Source organism: Tachyglossus aculeatus, chromosome 14, assembly GCF_015852505.1.
Source record: "Tachyglossus aculeatus isolate mTacAcu1 chromosome 14, mTacAcu1.pri, whole genome shotgun sequence".
Classification (NCBI taxonomy): domain Eukaryota; kingdom Metazoa; phylum Chordata; class Mammalia; order Monotremata; family Tachyglossidae; genus Tachyglossus; species Tachyglossus aculeatus.
The window spans coordinates 36,100,195-36,116,189 of record NC_052079.1 but is presented as its reverse complement, the minus strand read 5'-3'; the positions used below and the strand labels follow the sequence as shown (position 1 = coordinate 36,116,189).

Below are 15,995 nucleotides of genomic sequence, written 5' to 3'. Positions count from 1 at the left end.
TCAGCTGTTCCCAATATATCCACATTTTCTAAGTAACTCAACATGTCTGTGTCATGGGATATTTGTCAGATGGCTTTACTGTGTGTAAAGAGCTGCACTAACCACAGGGAAAATGCACACAAAGTTAGACAGGGCTCCTGGCTCTCAAGACGGCTCACAATCTAGGAATAAGTGGGTAGGGTTGATAAATGTCCCAGTGTTTCAATCCAGCAGGAAAACATATCCCTCTACGCAGCCATTCAACACATATCCATGTTTTCCAGTTGGAAATTATTTTAAAAAGGAAAAACATTTTATCCAGGGTAGAATGCCCAAGGATATTCTAAGACTATATTGTTTTACGCTCTCTCTCTTTTGCACCTAGACTTCATATTCACTGAGGTGCAAATCCCTTACTATCCACAAAGTAGAAAAACCTGTACTATTTTCTAGGAGAGAAATTTCTCAAATTGGGAAATGGTTAAACTAGGCAAGGGAATTTGAACATTTGAGAGATTATACAAATATCTAGTTTTAACCCCAATCATCATGGGGGAAATCTAATGCTTAACATATTCCTTCTATTAGCAGTAATTGCACTTAATTGGCAAGATCCTATTCTTGGAGCCACATAATTCTGGGCCTGCCCAGAGCACAACCCATTTTTATACAATATTTTCAATATTTCAATCTTTCAGGAGAACATGAGTTTAATACTTAAAACATTTTCAGTCAAACTGAAGTTCTCTTCAGTTTCTAGTGCCCTTGATGGGCCCAGAACCAGCTGGAAGTAGATGAGTACACTGGAAGCACTCCTGAATCAACTGGGGAAGCAGGATGGCCTAGTGGATAGAACACAGGCTGGGAGTCAGAGGAACCTGAGTTCTAATGAGATGGTTCCTGTTTAGCGTTCCACTATTGTTACTGTTTTTGTGGTTGCTGTTATTGCAATTAATACCTGAATTTTCCCTTTACAACTCGAGGATGCATAATAATATAACCCCATCCTAATATTTGCTTCAAGAGCAGGGGGAGTGCCTGAAATCACCCTTAATATACATTTCTTTCCATCTTTCTCTCCATCCCCCTCAATTTACCTCCTTCCCTTCCCCACAGCACCTGTATACATGTTTTTACATATTTATTACTCTATTTATTTATTTTACTTGTACATATCTATTCTATTTATTTCATTTTGTTAGTATGTTTGGTTTTGTTCTCTGTCTCCCCCTTTTAGACTGTGAGCCCACTGTTGGGTAGGGACTGTCTCTATATGTTGCCAACTTGTACTTCCCAAGTGCTTAGTACAGTGTTCTGCACACAGTAAGTGCTCAATAAATATGATTGATTGATTGATTTCTTTCCTGCTTCTCTTAGGGAGAGGAACCATAAAGGAAGCGGAGTAATGACCACTATATTCTCAGCAAAATTGACAGGAATACAGTCACCACCAGAACCCTAACTGGTTCACACTAGTCCTAGGGTTACAAAGTCCTATCTGGTGTGATAAACGCCATCCTTGAGTCCTTCAGATGGACACAGACAAAACTCCATATTGGTAAAATAGCCCCTTCATTCATTCATGCATTCAATCGTATTTATTAAGCGCTTACTGTGTGCAGAGCACTGTACTAAGCGCTTGGAAAGTACTATTTCTTTTGTTGTATTTTGTACTGCGATACTTGTTAGTTTCAAATTGTACTCATGGCTCAGTGGACAGAGCCCGGGCTTTGGAGTCAGAGGTCATGGGTTCAAATCCTGGCTCCGCCACGTCTGCTGTGTGACCTTGGGCAAGTCACTTAACTTCTCAGAGCCTTACCTTATCTGTAAAATGGGGATGACGACTGTGTGCCCCACGTGGGACAACCTGATCGCCTTGTATCCCCCCAGTGCTTAGAACAGTGCTTTGCACATAGTAAGCGCTTAACAAATGCCATCATTATTTAAGCCCTTGGTAAACTTTCCTCAACTCGGACGAAATCACAGTTGTAGTTGCCTTTTAGGAGACTGGACTAGGGCTAGGTAGGTACGGCATGATTCTAGGGTGACGATTTTGATGTTCGAAATTCTCATTTTGGCTTTGAATCTTCTGGGATTTTCAGTTATTAAAAATAATCTCACCTGTGCTTCTTCCTTTTAAAACCCAAGAATGCTTGGCTGCTTGAGGACATAACCTGGAGTGTGCATTTATTTCTTTTAGTTCTTTGAGTATCGAAAACAGGATCAATGCTCTCTGGCCACTGCTGACCAATTAATGCAACTGCTAGGACACAGTGTGTGAATATTAGAGGTAATGATCTCCTTTTTTACTATTCACAGGCTTTGATCCTAGTTAACAACAAAATTAGCAAAATTAGCCCAGCTGCCTTCGCTCCACTGGGGAAATTGGAGAGACTTTACCTGTCCAAGAATCAGCTGAAGGAACTTCCAGAAAACATGCCTAAATCCCTCCAGGAACTGCGTGCTCATGAGAATGAGATCACCAAAGTGAAAAAATCGGTGTTTAATGGATTGAACCATATGATTGTCATAGGTACAGGATGCACTATTACCATTCCTTTCAAGATATTTCAAACATAATTCAGCAACTCTGAAAGAAAACTTTCCTTTAAGGCCCACAGCCAAAAGGAATCAGAACCATATAAGAAATTGACTAAGGGCCTAAGAGGTGGAATATATCTTACCTTGTTTTGGGGTTTTTTTGTTCATTTTGCTTTGGTTTTGCAAAAACGTTGGAATTGATTTGCTGGAGATAGATGTTTGCATTCATTTAGATTGTTGTTTGGGGAGCAGTAGGAGAGGGAGATGGTTGGGAAAGGGAAGCTGGAAAACGTGGATGGGAGCAATGTAAGTTTGGCGGTCATTTTTGAGGCCCAAAATTACTTGGGTAAATTTTGGAAAAGGTCTAGTTTTGTGCTGCTATTTGTGTAGCTGTGGAAGGAGGAAGAGCGAGGCAATCCCCTCGGGCCCCACCCAAAGCAGTGACCTGATTATCTTGTATATACCCCAGTGCTTAGAACAGTGCTTGACACCTAGTAAGCGCTTAATATTATGATTATCATTATTATATCCCTGCTGCCACGTTCACACCACTGCTGGTCGGTGAAGTTACGGAAGCAGAGGTGTCCATCCTTCACTGTGTGCCAGGGCTGACTCGGAGTCCATCTTCAAGCAGCTGTTGGACAGTATAGATTCATGGGTCACTACACAGTGGTCAGCACTTAGAACAGTGCTTTGCATATTGTAAGCGCTTAATAAATGCCATTATTACTATTATTACACGCGGTCACTCTCTTCTATGCATATCCGTACCACACATAGTCTAGAATTACCACTCACTTCCCAGATGGCAACACAGCAACTCTATTTCCCAAAGCTCTCATGTAGAAACCTTGCCCAAATTGATCTCCCTCCTATGATCTCCTGCCTCTCGTACCATGCCACTATTGTGTTAAATTGTGGAACTTGTGGAACTATTGTGGAAATTGTGTTAAATATTAGAAGCTTCTTATTAAAAGTTGTTTAAGTGATACCATTTATATTGAGTCAGGGACCCAGTGATAGAAATTCTACCCAGATTTATTGGAGTCATGAAAATAAATGCATCATAGCATCTATCTAAAAAGGTGTTTACTCACATCCAGGCACATGCTTTCTTTCCAGAACTCGGAACTAACCCCCTAAAGAGTGTTGGTATAGAAAATGGAGCCTTTCAAGGAATGAGGAAGCTCTCCTATATTCGTATTGCAGATACCAATATTACTACCGTTCCTCAAGGTGAGACATTTACAACGGATATTGAATGAAGATATTGGCTTCTGAAAGGGGTAGTGGTTCTTGAGAAATGTGACAGATATGGCCTTTAACAGATATAGCCATTTACAGGTGTTCTGGTTCGGCATGTTGAGGTAGTTATCAATTACATATTGTTTGACACATATACTTTGGCTAAAAAAGCAGGATGAGAAGTGGAACTGTGGTTTTCTGGTTAGGAAAAATGGCTGTTTCTGAAACACCTAGTCCTACGATTCACAAGGAAAGATAAGATATTATATTCCAATCTGAGAAGTAGACAGGAACTTGAACAAGGAAAATAGGTCATGACCTGACCTACTTTTCATTCATTCAATCGTATTTATTGTGCACTTACTGTATGCAGAGCACTGTACTTTTTGCAACACCATCAGTCTCATTCAATATTTCCTGCTCATTTTTTTCATCTTAGTTTGTGGTTCACAGCAAACCCCAATATATAATTCTGGTTAAATACGAAATTTCTACCCAAATGGATTATTCCATGGTAGTCCAAATGTCTGGGAAGACTTGGATTTTCTTGCTGTTTGGTCAGAGCAAAAACTCCATCATTCTACCCACCTTCTGTCTTTCCTATGGACTTTAAGGCTCGACATCACTGTCTTCTGTTGCTTTTCTTCCCCTCCATCCAGTCTCCAGTGAATTAAAGCCCTCACTAGCCACGAAACATTCAGAAAACCTGTTTTCTGGTTGAAATCTTCTAGCATTAGCCTAGGCACATTTGTAGATTTTGACTTTGCTTTTTGCCAATTTTCTTTCGGCTCACTCTCATGCCTATGGGTTGGATCAGTCAGGGTCTCCAGCTTCTTGGCCCTCTCCAGTTCTAACCCAGTCATCACTCTGTGTTCTACCCACACGGTGGATTTAGGACCTGGTCGAGATTGCTACCTTAAAATATGGCAATTCCAAACAAGCTCCAGGCTCCTTTCTGGCCATCTCACAACCCCGCCATTTTGCACCCTTAATCTTTTGACCACATCCTCTTGGTCAAACACACGCTCTCCTCCTTGGCCCTTTTTAGTGTTCAATGTGGGTCAGGATGCTGATACTTTCCTTACCATTCTCCTTACATCTCTTCTTTGAGAGAACACCATCAACTTTGACTGGTCTCACCCAACCGATGAGTAGGTTTCTCTAAAGAGTCAAGGATGGAGCCAAAGTGCACCTATGAGAGAAGGATGAAGGAATGCTTGGTAGTACTTTTTGCCCCCCACCCCGCCCTACAAATATACCTTTTTACCTTTTTATCATGCAATCACTCCTTTGTCTTCCCTCTCCCCTCTTCTGCTGTGACTGTGGAGCCTCGTTAAGCAGAACTACCACCCTGTACCATTATTTGAGATGTTGTATTTTGAATGTTCTAGAAAAAGCACAAAGCTAAACTCCAACCCAGAGTCCATCATCATTCCTTGGGCCCCCCAAACCATAGTAATGGCCAGGTTAGGCCTCAGAAGGGGAAAGAGCCAGTTGGCTGATGAATCACAGAAACAGTTACAACGGACTGAACTCAGCAGTGAAGGAGGACCAGTGTTAATCCCTTTGAGATTTGGAAAATGATTCAAGGAAGATGGGGATTTAAGGCACCCTAATTCCTTTAACTTTCCCCCCAATCAGTTGCTCCAGTCATCTAGCCTAAATCCTGCTCTGCCTGGTGCCTTTGGTCACATCATTTTTCTCTTTGATTTACGTTTTTCACTCCCAGGAGTTCCAAGGCAGAGTCTTTGGAACATAATTTTGCTCTCCAATCAGTTGAGGAAGAAAGGTTGAATTGAAAGGCACACACAAATAATAAGACAAAGGGCTGAGAAAAACCAGGGACAGAATTGATTACAGCATTTTCCAAGTAAATCCCCTACAGCTGTCAATTGTTTGGAAAATTTAATACCAGACTATCTTATGGGCTCAGTATTTATATTCTGTAATTTAAATACATAGCCACTTTTAAATCTTTTACTTTCATATTTTAGGTCTTCCTAGTTCTCTCACTGAACTCCATCTTGATGGCAACAAAATCACTAAACTGGACTCAGCGTCTCTGAAAGGACTGAACAACTTGGCTAAGTAATTGCTAATATGACTTTTCCACTGAAACAGAATCTTGAATTAATTGAATGAATTTCCAATTCCCTTGTATCCACCCCGTGCTCAGGACACTGTCTGGCATGTAGTAAGCACTTAAATACCACAGTTATCAAACTTGCTCAGGATATAGACAGTTCACCTCAAAATATTTGGTAACTTTTAAAAAAAGTCTAACTTCTAAGAAATAGTAAGCAAAGGTGAGGTGGAGGGTAAAGTATCAAACAATGCCATTTACTGAGTATTTACTGTGAACAGAGCCATTTGGGAGTGCACAATGTGTCAGAGTTCCCCGCCCACAACGAGTTGAGTATCTTTATAGGCTTAGATCATTACCACTCCCTCAATCTTCGGGTAGTTTTCAGTTAAGAGAGATTCTGACTTGAACATGAAGTTTGCACACACTGGATTTGAGTATGCCTGAAGGAATCAAATTTAATCTTGTCCAAATGTATTCAGCCGTAATATTCAAGCGTAATAGTGTACTTACTACTCAAATGAATACAAAATGGATTTGGAAAGTTCCTGAGGGGCTGAGTTTGAAGGGAGAATAGCAGAAAGGGCAACGGGTTGGGTTTTGCCATGGTCTTCGCTGCTTTTACAGTCTATGCATGATTTTGATCCAGAACCCGGGGCAGGGCGAGGGGGCAGGGGTGTGAAGACTTCTCTTGACACTTCCCTACAAGAAATCACAGAACGGCAATGTTAGCTGTTTGTTTTTCCAAACTCAGCACTCCTGTTTTGAACCAGGTAGAAAGGCAGATTGACAGACACTTTGAAATTTCCTTCACCCAGCACCTCATTTCTGATCTGCTATTGTTCTGAATCATTCCTTCCCAGAGGCTAAGTCATGAATTAGACCAAATGGACTGAATTCTCATTTTCCGCTTCAAAATTTCTCGGTTGATAAATGAAGTATGCATTATCCTCTGGAGATAATCTTAGGGCTCTGGTTTGATGTATGAGGCCACATCTGCTTCCAATGTATGGATAATTACCATATGACGAGGGTTGGAAGTAATAGGAATCAGCATGTCCTGTGACAATAACATCTTATATGGGGCCTCTGGGTTTTAAGAAACCATCTATCTTGTGCTTTTTAAATTCAGTGCACCACGTAAAAAGATCACCAAATAAGTCAGAAACGTATCATTTTTGTTCCAAACAATGACATTTTAGGTCATCTTGCAAAGTTTTCTTATTGAACAGGTCCCTCTAGCTGTAGAAAAATATAGGCAGATCCTCTGTCTTTCAGTTCTGGCATAGTGAACAAGTAAAATGATCTCTGGGATCATTATTATGGTAGCACCATCTTTGAAAACGAAGGGCAGCTAATCATACATTTATCTGTAAATGTACATATTTGTGTATATATACACCTATATGTTAAGTAATTAAGTATTACATTAGGGTATGGCTATATTAATCTTTTGCTGGCTTTTATAAGATAACTGTTTCATCTCCAATACAAATCTTAAATGTAGATATTGTAGAGATTTTGTACTTAAACACTAATTTCATTTCCTTGGTATAATTGCTTGTGAAAGAACAAATAACTGGCAGTAAAGTCTAGAGCAGCTAACCTGATATTGCTCCCTCTCTAAGTATCATTATCATCATCAATGGCATTTAATGAGCATTTACTGTGTTTGTATTAAGCACTTAGAAGAGTGCAACAAAGTTATTAGACATGTTCCCTGCCCACAGCGAGTTTACAATCTAGAGGATTAGATTTTCTTATTCCAATAGCTAAGATCCTAACAAATGGAGGTTAAGACTGTGTGTCCCATGTGGGACATGGACTTTGTTCCATCTGATTATCTTATATCTACCCCAGAGCATAGTGCAGTGTTTGGCACATAGTAAGAATTTAACAAATACCATTAACCGCCCCTCCACCAAAAAAAAGAAAAAAAGCAATAAACAAATAAACAAACTAAAACAAGGTCCGAATACATCTCTTACATATTGGGAATTTTAGTTTCTGTATCTCTTCTCTTGGTTTGTAGCCAAAGAGCTTCATAAACCAAGATGTTTGTTCCTTACGGACATATTTTCACTTTTCAAGCATTGGGCATAAAACTGATTAGAATCTGGGGTTGAATCTAGAAAGCTCCAATGAAAACACAAAATTTTGAAATAACTTTCACATGTACACAGATCGGAATTCACCAATCTGGCTCCAGTTCCTCCCTGTATATAAAACCTGTAAAGGACTGTTAGAAATTGTACACTTTCCTCTCTTTTTTCTTTCCTTTCCCTTCCCCTGGTAATTAACCCTGGGCTACCACGGTCTGTAAGCGCAGCCACCTCTATTGATTTGCTTTTGCAGCAGCATTTATCACGCCAGCTCCCCCGTGGAATTTGGGCAGAATTCAAGGAGAAAGATGAGGAGGAGAGGCAACTCCATGTTTTCTAAGCAACTGTGCAATGGGCCTGCTTCCAATTAGCTGGGCTAATTGGAGGGGAAAAAAAGATTGTCCCTGGCAATCAGCATCTTTCAGATAACGTCAAAATCACGGGAAGCAAACAAATATGGTATAAGCGGAGGTAGTGCCATCTTCCCAAAATGCATCCATAGGCGCTATAGGAAAGGGATCACTTAAAAGTGAAGAAATAGAAACTAAAGGAACCTTGCCATCATTTATGACAAGAGTCATCCTCATCATCATCAGCCCTACAATCCCCAAGCAGATATTAATATATTACGGATATGTATCTCCCTCTCTAGTAGGTAAGTTCCTTGTGGGCAGGGAGTGAATTTACCACCTCTGTTGTATTATTCATTCATTCAATCATATTCATCAGTGCTTAGAACAGTGCTTTGCGCATAGTAAGTGCTTAATAAATGCCATTATTATTATTATTATTATTATTATTTATTGAGCTCTTACTGTGTGCAGTGCTCTGTACTAAGCGCTTGGGAAGTACAAGTCGGCAACACATAGAGACGGTTCCTACCCAACAACGGGCTCATTAAAATCTAAGAAACATGTTTTGAAGAAAAAGACCTTTTAGAGATTTGAAAAGATCTATATAATTTCAAGGAACTCAAGTTCCCAACCTTTTTTAAAAAGGGTGCTCCTGATTTTCCAATATATTTTTCCAATTTGCCTCAGTCTAAATTTTACAAATGAGCTGACTGTGTACAAAAAATATTTATGAAAGAATGAAGTCAAATGGGGGTTTGATGCTTAGAGTTGTACCATATGTTACACTCCCTTTGGCTATTCCATTATGAAACCTTGAGACCCAGTGTCCCATTTCATTTGTCCCATTTCTTCTAGACTGTGAGCCCGTTGTTGGGTAGGGACTGTCTCTATATGTTGCCAATTTGAACTTCCCAAGCGCTTAGTAAAGTGCTCTGCACACAGTAAGCGCTCAATAAATATGATTGAAAGAACGAATGAATTCGGACCTTTTTCCTTGCAAAATCAACTTTTCCACACAGTGGCTCTTTTGGGTTACCTGCTGAGGATGTGGAATTTCACTGTGACACTTTACCATGTTTGTTCTTGTATTATACTCTCCCAAGTGCTTAGCACAGTAAACAGAACACAGCACACACTCAATAAATACCACCGATTGACTGGTTATCATATCATAGAGGGTGACAATGAATGACAATTGGGATGTTTTAGTCTTTTTGTTTTTATTTATTTACTTTGTGCCCAGCACCATCCTGAGCAGGTTGGACACCATCCCTATCTCACAGTCTAAGTAGGAATAGAATTTAACCTCCATTTTACAGTTGAGGAAACTGAGGTCCAGAAAAGTCTGAGCGGGTTGGCCAATGTCACACAGCAGGCAAGTGGTGGATTTGGTTTGTAGAGCGCAGCATGGCTCAGTGGAAAGAGCCCGGGTTTAGGAGTCAGAGGTCACGGGTTCCAATCCCGGCTCCGCCAATTGTCAGCTGTGTGACTTTGGGCCAGTCACTTCACTTCCAGCGCTTAGAAGAGTGCTTTGCACATAGTAAGTGCTTAACAAATACCATCATTATTATTATTCTCTGGGCCACAGTGATGTCATCTGTAAAATGGGGGTGAAGACTGTGAGCCCCCCGTGGGGCAACATGATCATCTTGTAACCTCTCCAGTGACTAGAACAGTGCTTTGCACATAGTAAGCACTTAATAAATGCCATAATTATTATTATTATTATAGCGTGAGATTTGGATTCATGCACTTTGCAATGAACTACACTGGCTTTCCCACTTGCCCCAGCGGGAATCAGACTGGCAGGCCGTGAAAGAGCAGGGGGCATCGCACAAGCCATTAGTATTATCATCAATTCCCCTGGGCAGATCCCGAAGATCCAGATCGTCCATCAGACTGGATATGAGAGACTGCCATCCAAAACCCTGGACTTCAAATCCTACAGCTCCTAGTAATCACAAACAGCCCTTTTTGTTTCTCATGACCACTTCACAATTACCCCCTTTAACTCTCTTAAAAAAGTAATAATAATAATAATGATGGCATTTATTAAGCGCTTACTATGTGCAAAGCACTGTTCTAAGCGCCAGGGAGGTTACAAGGTGATCAGGTTGTCCCACGTGGGGCTCACAGTCTTAATCCCCATTTTACAGATGAGGTAACCGAGGCACAGAGAAGTGACTTGCCCAAAGTTACACAGCTGACAAGTGGCAGAGTCGGCATTTGAACCCATGACCTCTGACTCCCAAACCCGGGCTCTTTCCACTGGGCCACGCTGCTTCAAGTACTCCTCAGTTATCGATCAATTAATAGACAAAATGAAAATTCTAGTTCCTTTTATTAAGAGCAAATAAGTTCACATAGAAAAATCTTAGAATACCTGACAGCCATTGTAATAAGAATTAACACCCTTCCTTCTTACAGATTGGGCCTGAGTTTCAACAAGATTTCTTTGGTTGATAATGGATCTCTGGCTAACACTCCCCATTTGAGAGAACTTCACCTGGACAATAACAAGCTCCTCCGTGTGCCTGGGGGCCTGGCTGAACACAAATATATTCAGGTAAATGTATTAATGCTTTTAGTAGAAATCAATATTCATTTTTTCATTCATTCAATCGTATTTATTGAGCGCTTACTGTGTGCGGAGCACTGTACTAAGAGCTTGGGAACTGCAAGTTGGCAACATATAGAGACAGTCCCTACCCAGCAACGGGTTCACAGTCTAGAAGGGGGATAATAATGGCATTTGTTAAGTGCTTACTTTGTGCAAAGCACTGTTCTAAGCACTGGGGAGGATACAAGGTGATCAATCAATCAATCAATCGTATTTATTGAGCACTTACTGTGTGCAGAGCACTGTACTAAGCACTTGGTGATCAGGTTGTCCCACATGGGGCTGTCTTAAACCCCATTTTACAGATGAGGTAACTGAGGAACAGAGAAGTTAAGTGACTCGCCCAAAGTCACACAGCTGACAAGCGACGGAGCCAGGATTTGAATCCATGACCTCAGACTGCCAAGCCCATGCTCTTTCAACTGAGTCACGCTCTAACGTGACCTACCTAAAAGCATAATGGGAGGAACTTCCCTCCATTAAACATTCTCAGAGTGGTTCTACCTAACTCATGACTTCAACGCAGTCACTAATGAACATAGAGGAACAGCATGGCTCAGTGGAAAGAGCCCGGGCTTTGGAGTCAGAGGTCATGGGTTCAAATCCCGGCTCCGCCAATTGTCAGCTGTGTGACTTGGACAAGTCACTTCACTTCTCTATGCCTCAGTTACCTCATCTGTAAAGTGGGGATTAAGTCTGTGAGCCCCACGTGGGACAACCTAATCACCTTGTATCCCCCCCAGCGCTTAGGACAGTGCTTTGCTCATAGTAAGCGCTTAATAAATGCCATTATTATTATTATAAATGAAAAGGAATCACTAGTATTTTAATTATTTATAATTTTCAAAAATAATGTACTTCTGAGTTGAGTCTAGGCCTCTTGAAGTTGATCGGAAACACAATCATCTTTTACAGTTTGCCTGACAAAGAAAAGCTGGGAAATGTGTTTTAAGTCAATTCTTTAGACACATAATTGGATTCGGTGGTAAATATTAGCATGTGAAAGGGTAAATGTAGCATGATTTGTTTAGTTGTTAGCTGCAGCAACAGTGACTTTATAGGGATAGAAGAAAAACCACCCTTGGGTTTAACTGAAGCATAAAATAAACTGTCCAAATATTTAGAGAAAGAATCAAGTTGTATTATTAAAGTATAATATGATCTTATGCATATCTTATTACAGTATCCATTTCTATATCAAGTAAAGTACTAGTTTCCTTGTACCTTATAAAAGAGGTAATCATTTACATCGATACAGAAATTGTTTTAATAGTTAAAAATGCAAAACTAATGCAGTTATCTAATTCTAGTCACTCTATTCTCCAAGGAGAACTGATGCAAACAGCAGTGCTATAAACGTAGTAGAAGTGGGAATAACAGAACTTTAAAGTAGGTTATTGACTAAACTGTAGAAATGAATACTGGAGTTTATTTTTCAGTTTTAAACAATAAACGATCATGTTCGAAACAAGTGGATTTTTAGCCGTTGCCATTAATAATACTTCTATGATCAATTAGGCATTGGGGAAAATGGCATTTTATTTAATTCTCCCCCTCTAAGCTCATTGTGGGCAGGGACCATGTCTACCAACTTTGTTGTAGTGTATTTTCTCAAGCACTTAGTACAGTGTCTTTTAAAGAGCCCGGGTTTGGGAGTCAGAGCTCGTGGGCTGTAATCCTGGCTCTGTCACTTATCAGCTGTGTGACTTTGGGCAAGTCACTTAACTTCTCTGTGCCTCAGTTACGTCAACTGTAAAATCAGGATTAAGTCTGTGAGCCCCACATGGGACAACCTGATTACCTTCCATCTTCCCCAGCACTTACAGCAGTGCTTGGCATATAGTAAGTTATTTAACAAATACCATCATTATTATTATTGTTATTATTCTGCACGCAGTAAGTGCTCAATAAACACTGACAGGTTGATTAATACACTTTTCAGCCTTCTTTTCTATCAAGCATCTCATCCCCCTAGGTTTTCTTCCAGTTTCACCTTGAAACTTCAGAATGAAACACACAGAAACTTACCTATAAATCTTCACTGCATTTGTGGCTATATATGTCTGAAAACACCAGTTTCCTAGGTTAAGAAACTTGTAGTCACATACCAATTTTAGTACATGGAAAACACACACACACAGAGAGAAAATAAAAGGTTCCCATAAGCCCCATTCTTATTTTTGACAACTGCTTAAAATCAGATTTTAAATTAAGCACAAAAGTCGGTGGTCAAGGACAGTTATGCAGTTGCCTGTCGAATTTAAACTGTGCAATAAGGGTAGGGGATAAAAAAGCATTTTCATTTTTGCCACCTTCCAGGGCTCTATTTTGCCACAACTCTCTAACTTTACGGGATGTATGGGGTTTGAATCCTTATCGTTCTTTCTAGGCCGAGCATCAACTCTTTCCCCTAATGACAAACTTGCCCCAAGATTTGGCTTTTTGTCTTTTCACCTAGGTATGGAATATCATCGCATCCTACAAAAATGACTGACTTGAGCATTAGAATTGTAGATGTTGAACCAAAACAGAGAATCCTTTTTAACATAACCAGAACATTCAAATGTGGGTGTCACTCATGGGGCATGGGAAGAAGAAATTTAATACAATGGGCTGGAAAAATGTAACTGATTCTTTTATCACATTTCTCATTCTCACAGGTGGTCTACCTTCATAACAACAATATTTCTGTTGTGGGATCGAACGACTTTTGCCCTCCAGGATACAACACCAAAAAAGCTTCTTACTCAGGTGTAAGTCTCTTTAGCAATCCAGTGCAACACTGGGAAATCCTGCCATCTACTTTCCGGTGTGTCTACGAACGCTCGGCCATCCAGCTTGGAAATTTCAAGTAAATCTAGAGGAAGCTTAATTGTTCAACAGCTAGGAATAACTGTTGTTCAATGCCTGTTCATGTCATTGCTAAACAAAATAAAATTCAGAAAACCTAACTTTAAGGTGGGTGTTATCCACTGATATACAACAGAGTTCACTATGCATGACATTGAATGCCTAGAGTAAAAAAAAAATATATTTTTGCCTCATTTTGCCTGTGTTATCAGCATACTTTATGAAACATTTTCAATTTAACAATCTGATTTCTACATTCAATTGTGTATGAGATTAGGGATAACTATTTGTCAAACATTCAGTAATGATAATGATATTTTTTAAAAATCAACACACTTAGGAGTGATCAAATGAAAAAAATAGGAGTTCCTAATGTCCTAAGGGCAGAATCAACACTTAATTTGAATCCAGACCAAGGAAGTTAAAAACAAAATCTGTTCATATATTTAAAGTCTAATCTTGAATGTATCCATTTAGCACAGAAAATAGAAAAGTTTCGCTGTTGTCATTATTTTGATAAAAATAAACTCATAACGTAGTCACTTTCAAACAGTGTCTGTTTACAAACTTTCTCAGAATAAAATCTATTGACAAAGTCACAACACTTTGTTGACCAAAATAATAAATCGATTGAAGTCCCAGGTGTTTTTATTTATTTATCTTCTTAACAACTCTGGCTCACGGTGATTTATATTTCACATGTGAAATTGAGGCATCAAAAGATGAACAACCCGAGCGTCATTTGTTGGTTCTTTACCCAAAATTTAGAGAGGATGAACATATGTCCAATAAGCTGGACCGTGTTGGCTTCGAATAGTGTCTCAGCATTCTCACTGGTTTATGAAAATATCAACAAATGCAACCAATTCTAAGAACACTGAAAATGCTGCCATTAACGTATTACTGCAGTCTGGCCTAGTAGAAAAACCAGAGGCTCGAGTTCTACTTTCAGCTCCACCACTTTCCTGTTCGGGTACCTTCGTCAAACAAGTCGCTTGACTTCTCTGGATGTCAGTTTTCTCATCTGTAACATGGGTTTAAAATGCCCATTCTCCCCCAACCTCAGAGTGTACAATCTGATTATTTTATATCTACCCCAGACTTAACACGGTGCTTCATGCATAATAAATGCTTCATAAACACCAACACTATTAGAACACATTAAAAAAAAATCCACACCGAACACACAAATATTCCTCAGCATGCCTATATAAATATCTTAAGGGACATGGGAGAACAGCTCTTTATCTTTGAGTAGTTGACCATATCTTATGCAGAAGCCATTATGCAAGATTAACTCTAATATAGTTATCACAGACAAATAAAACTGAAGGCTCTTTCTAAGGATGGGAGGTCCCAGAAACCCACAAAAGCAAGGATGTTCAATTTAGACTAGGCAATTGAAAAAATGTGAACAATTAGAAGAGTGAAACAATACTAATGATGGCATTTGTTAAGTGCTTACTATGTGCGAAGCACTGTTCTAAGCGCTGGGGAGGATACAAGGTGATCACATTGTCCCATATGGGGCTCACAGTCTTAATCCCTATTTTGCAGAGGAGAGAATTGAGGCTCAGAGAAGTTGTGACTTGCCCAGACACGTGGTGGAGGTGGGATTCGAACCCATGACCTCTGACTCCCAAGCCCAGGCTCTTTTCACTGAACCACGCTGCTTCTGCTGCTGAAAGAGATAGTTAAAATATCAAGCAACTCACTAGAAGACCAGTGCTATCAAAAACACGTGATTTTCGAGGTTTCGGTAACACCAAAGAATGGGGCGACTTACATAGCTAACTGGCAGCATAAAAAAGGCTAACAGAGAAAGCCTTTCTAAAATGGAAAGCTCACCCACAAAACACAGTCCACATAGCATGGAAATTTTCTAAAAAAATGTTCTATTCACATCTCCCCACTGCTCAAGAACCTCCAATGGTTGCCCATCCACCTCCTCAAATGGAAAACCCTTACCATTGGCTATAAAATACTCAATCAACTCGTCTCCTCCTGCTTTAATTTGCTGATTTCCTACTATAATCCAGTCTCCATGCTTCATTTGTCTAACACCACCTGTACCTCAATCCTATCTCGCCAAAGACTCCTTGCCCTCATCATGCCTCTTTTCTGGAACTCCCTCCTCCCTTCATATAATAATAATAATGGTGTTTGTTAAGCACTTACAATGTGCCAAGCACTGCTCTAACCCCGGGGGCAGGGGGGATACA

At 40.0% G+C, this 15,995-nt stretch overlaps 1 protein-coding gene across 1 annotated transcript in view; it reads left to right on the top strand.

The window, feature by feature from the left end:
* Positions 1–14,323, top strand: part of DCN (decorin) — a 43,492-nt gene extending 29,169 nt beyond the window's left edge. Inside the window, exons 4-8 of the mRNA XM_038756852.1 lie at positions 2,299–2,512; positions 3,643–3,756; positions 5,760–5,853; positions 10,731–10,869; positions 13,584–14,323. Of these exons, the coding sequence (XP_038612780.1) occupies positions 2,299–2,512; positions 3,643–3,756; positions 5,760–5,853; positions 10,731–10,869; positions 13,584–13,778 (756 nt within the window). The 3' untranslated portion in view covers positions 13,779–14,323. The remainder of the gene's footprint in view (positions 1–2,298; positions 2,513–3,642; positions 3,757–5,759; positions 5,854–10,730; positions 10,870–13,583) is intronic.
* The last annotated feature ends 1,672 nt before the right edge of the window (positions 14,324–15,995 follow it).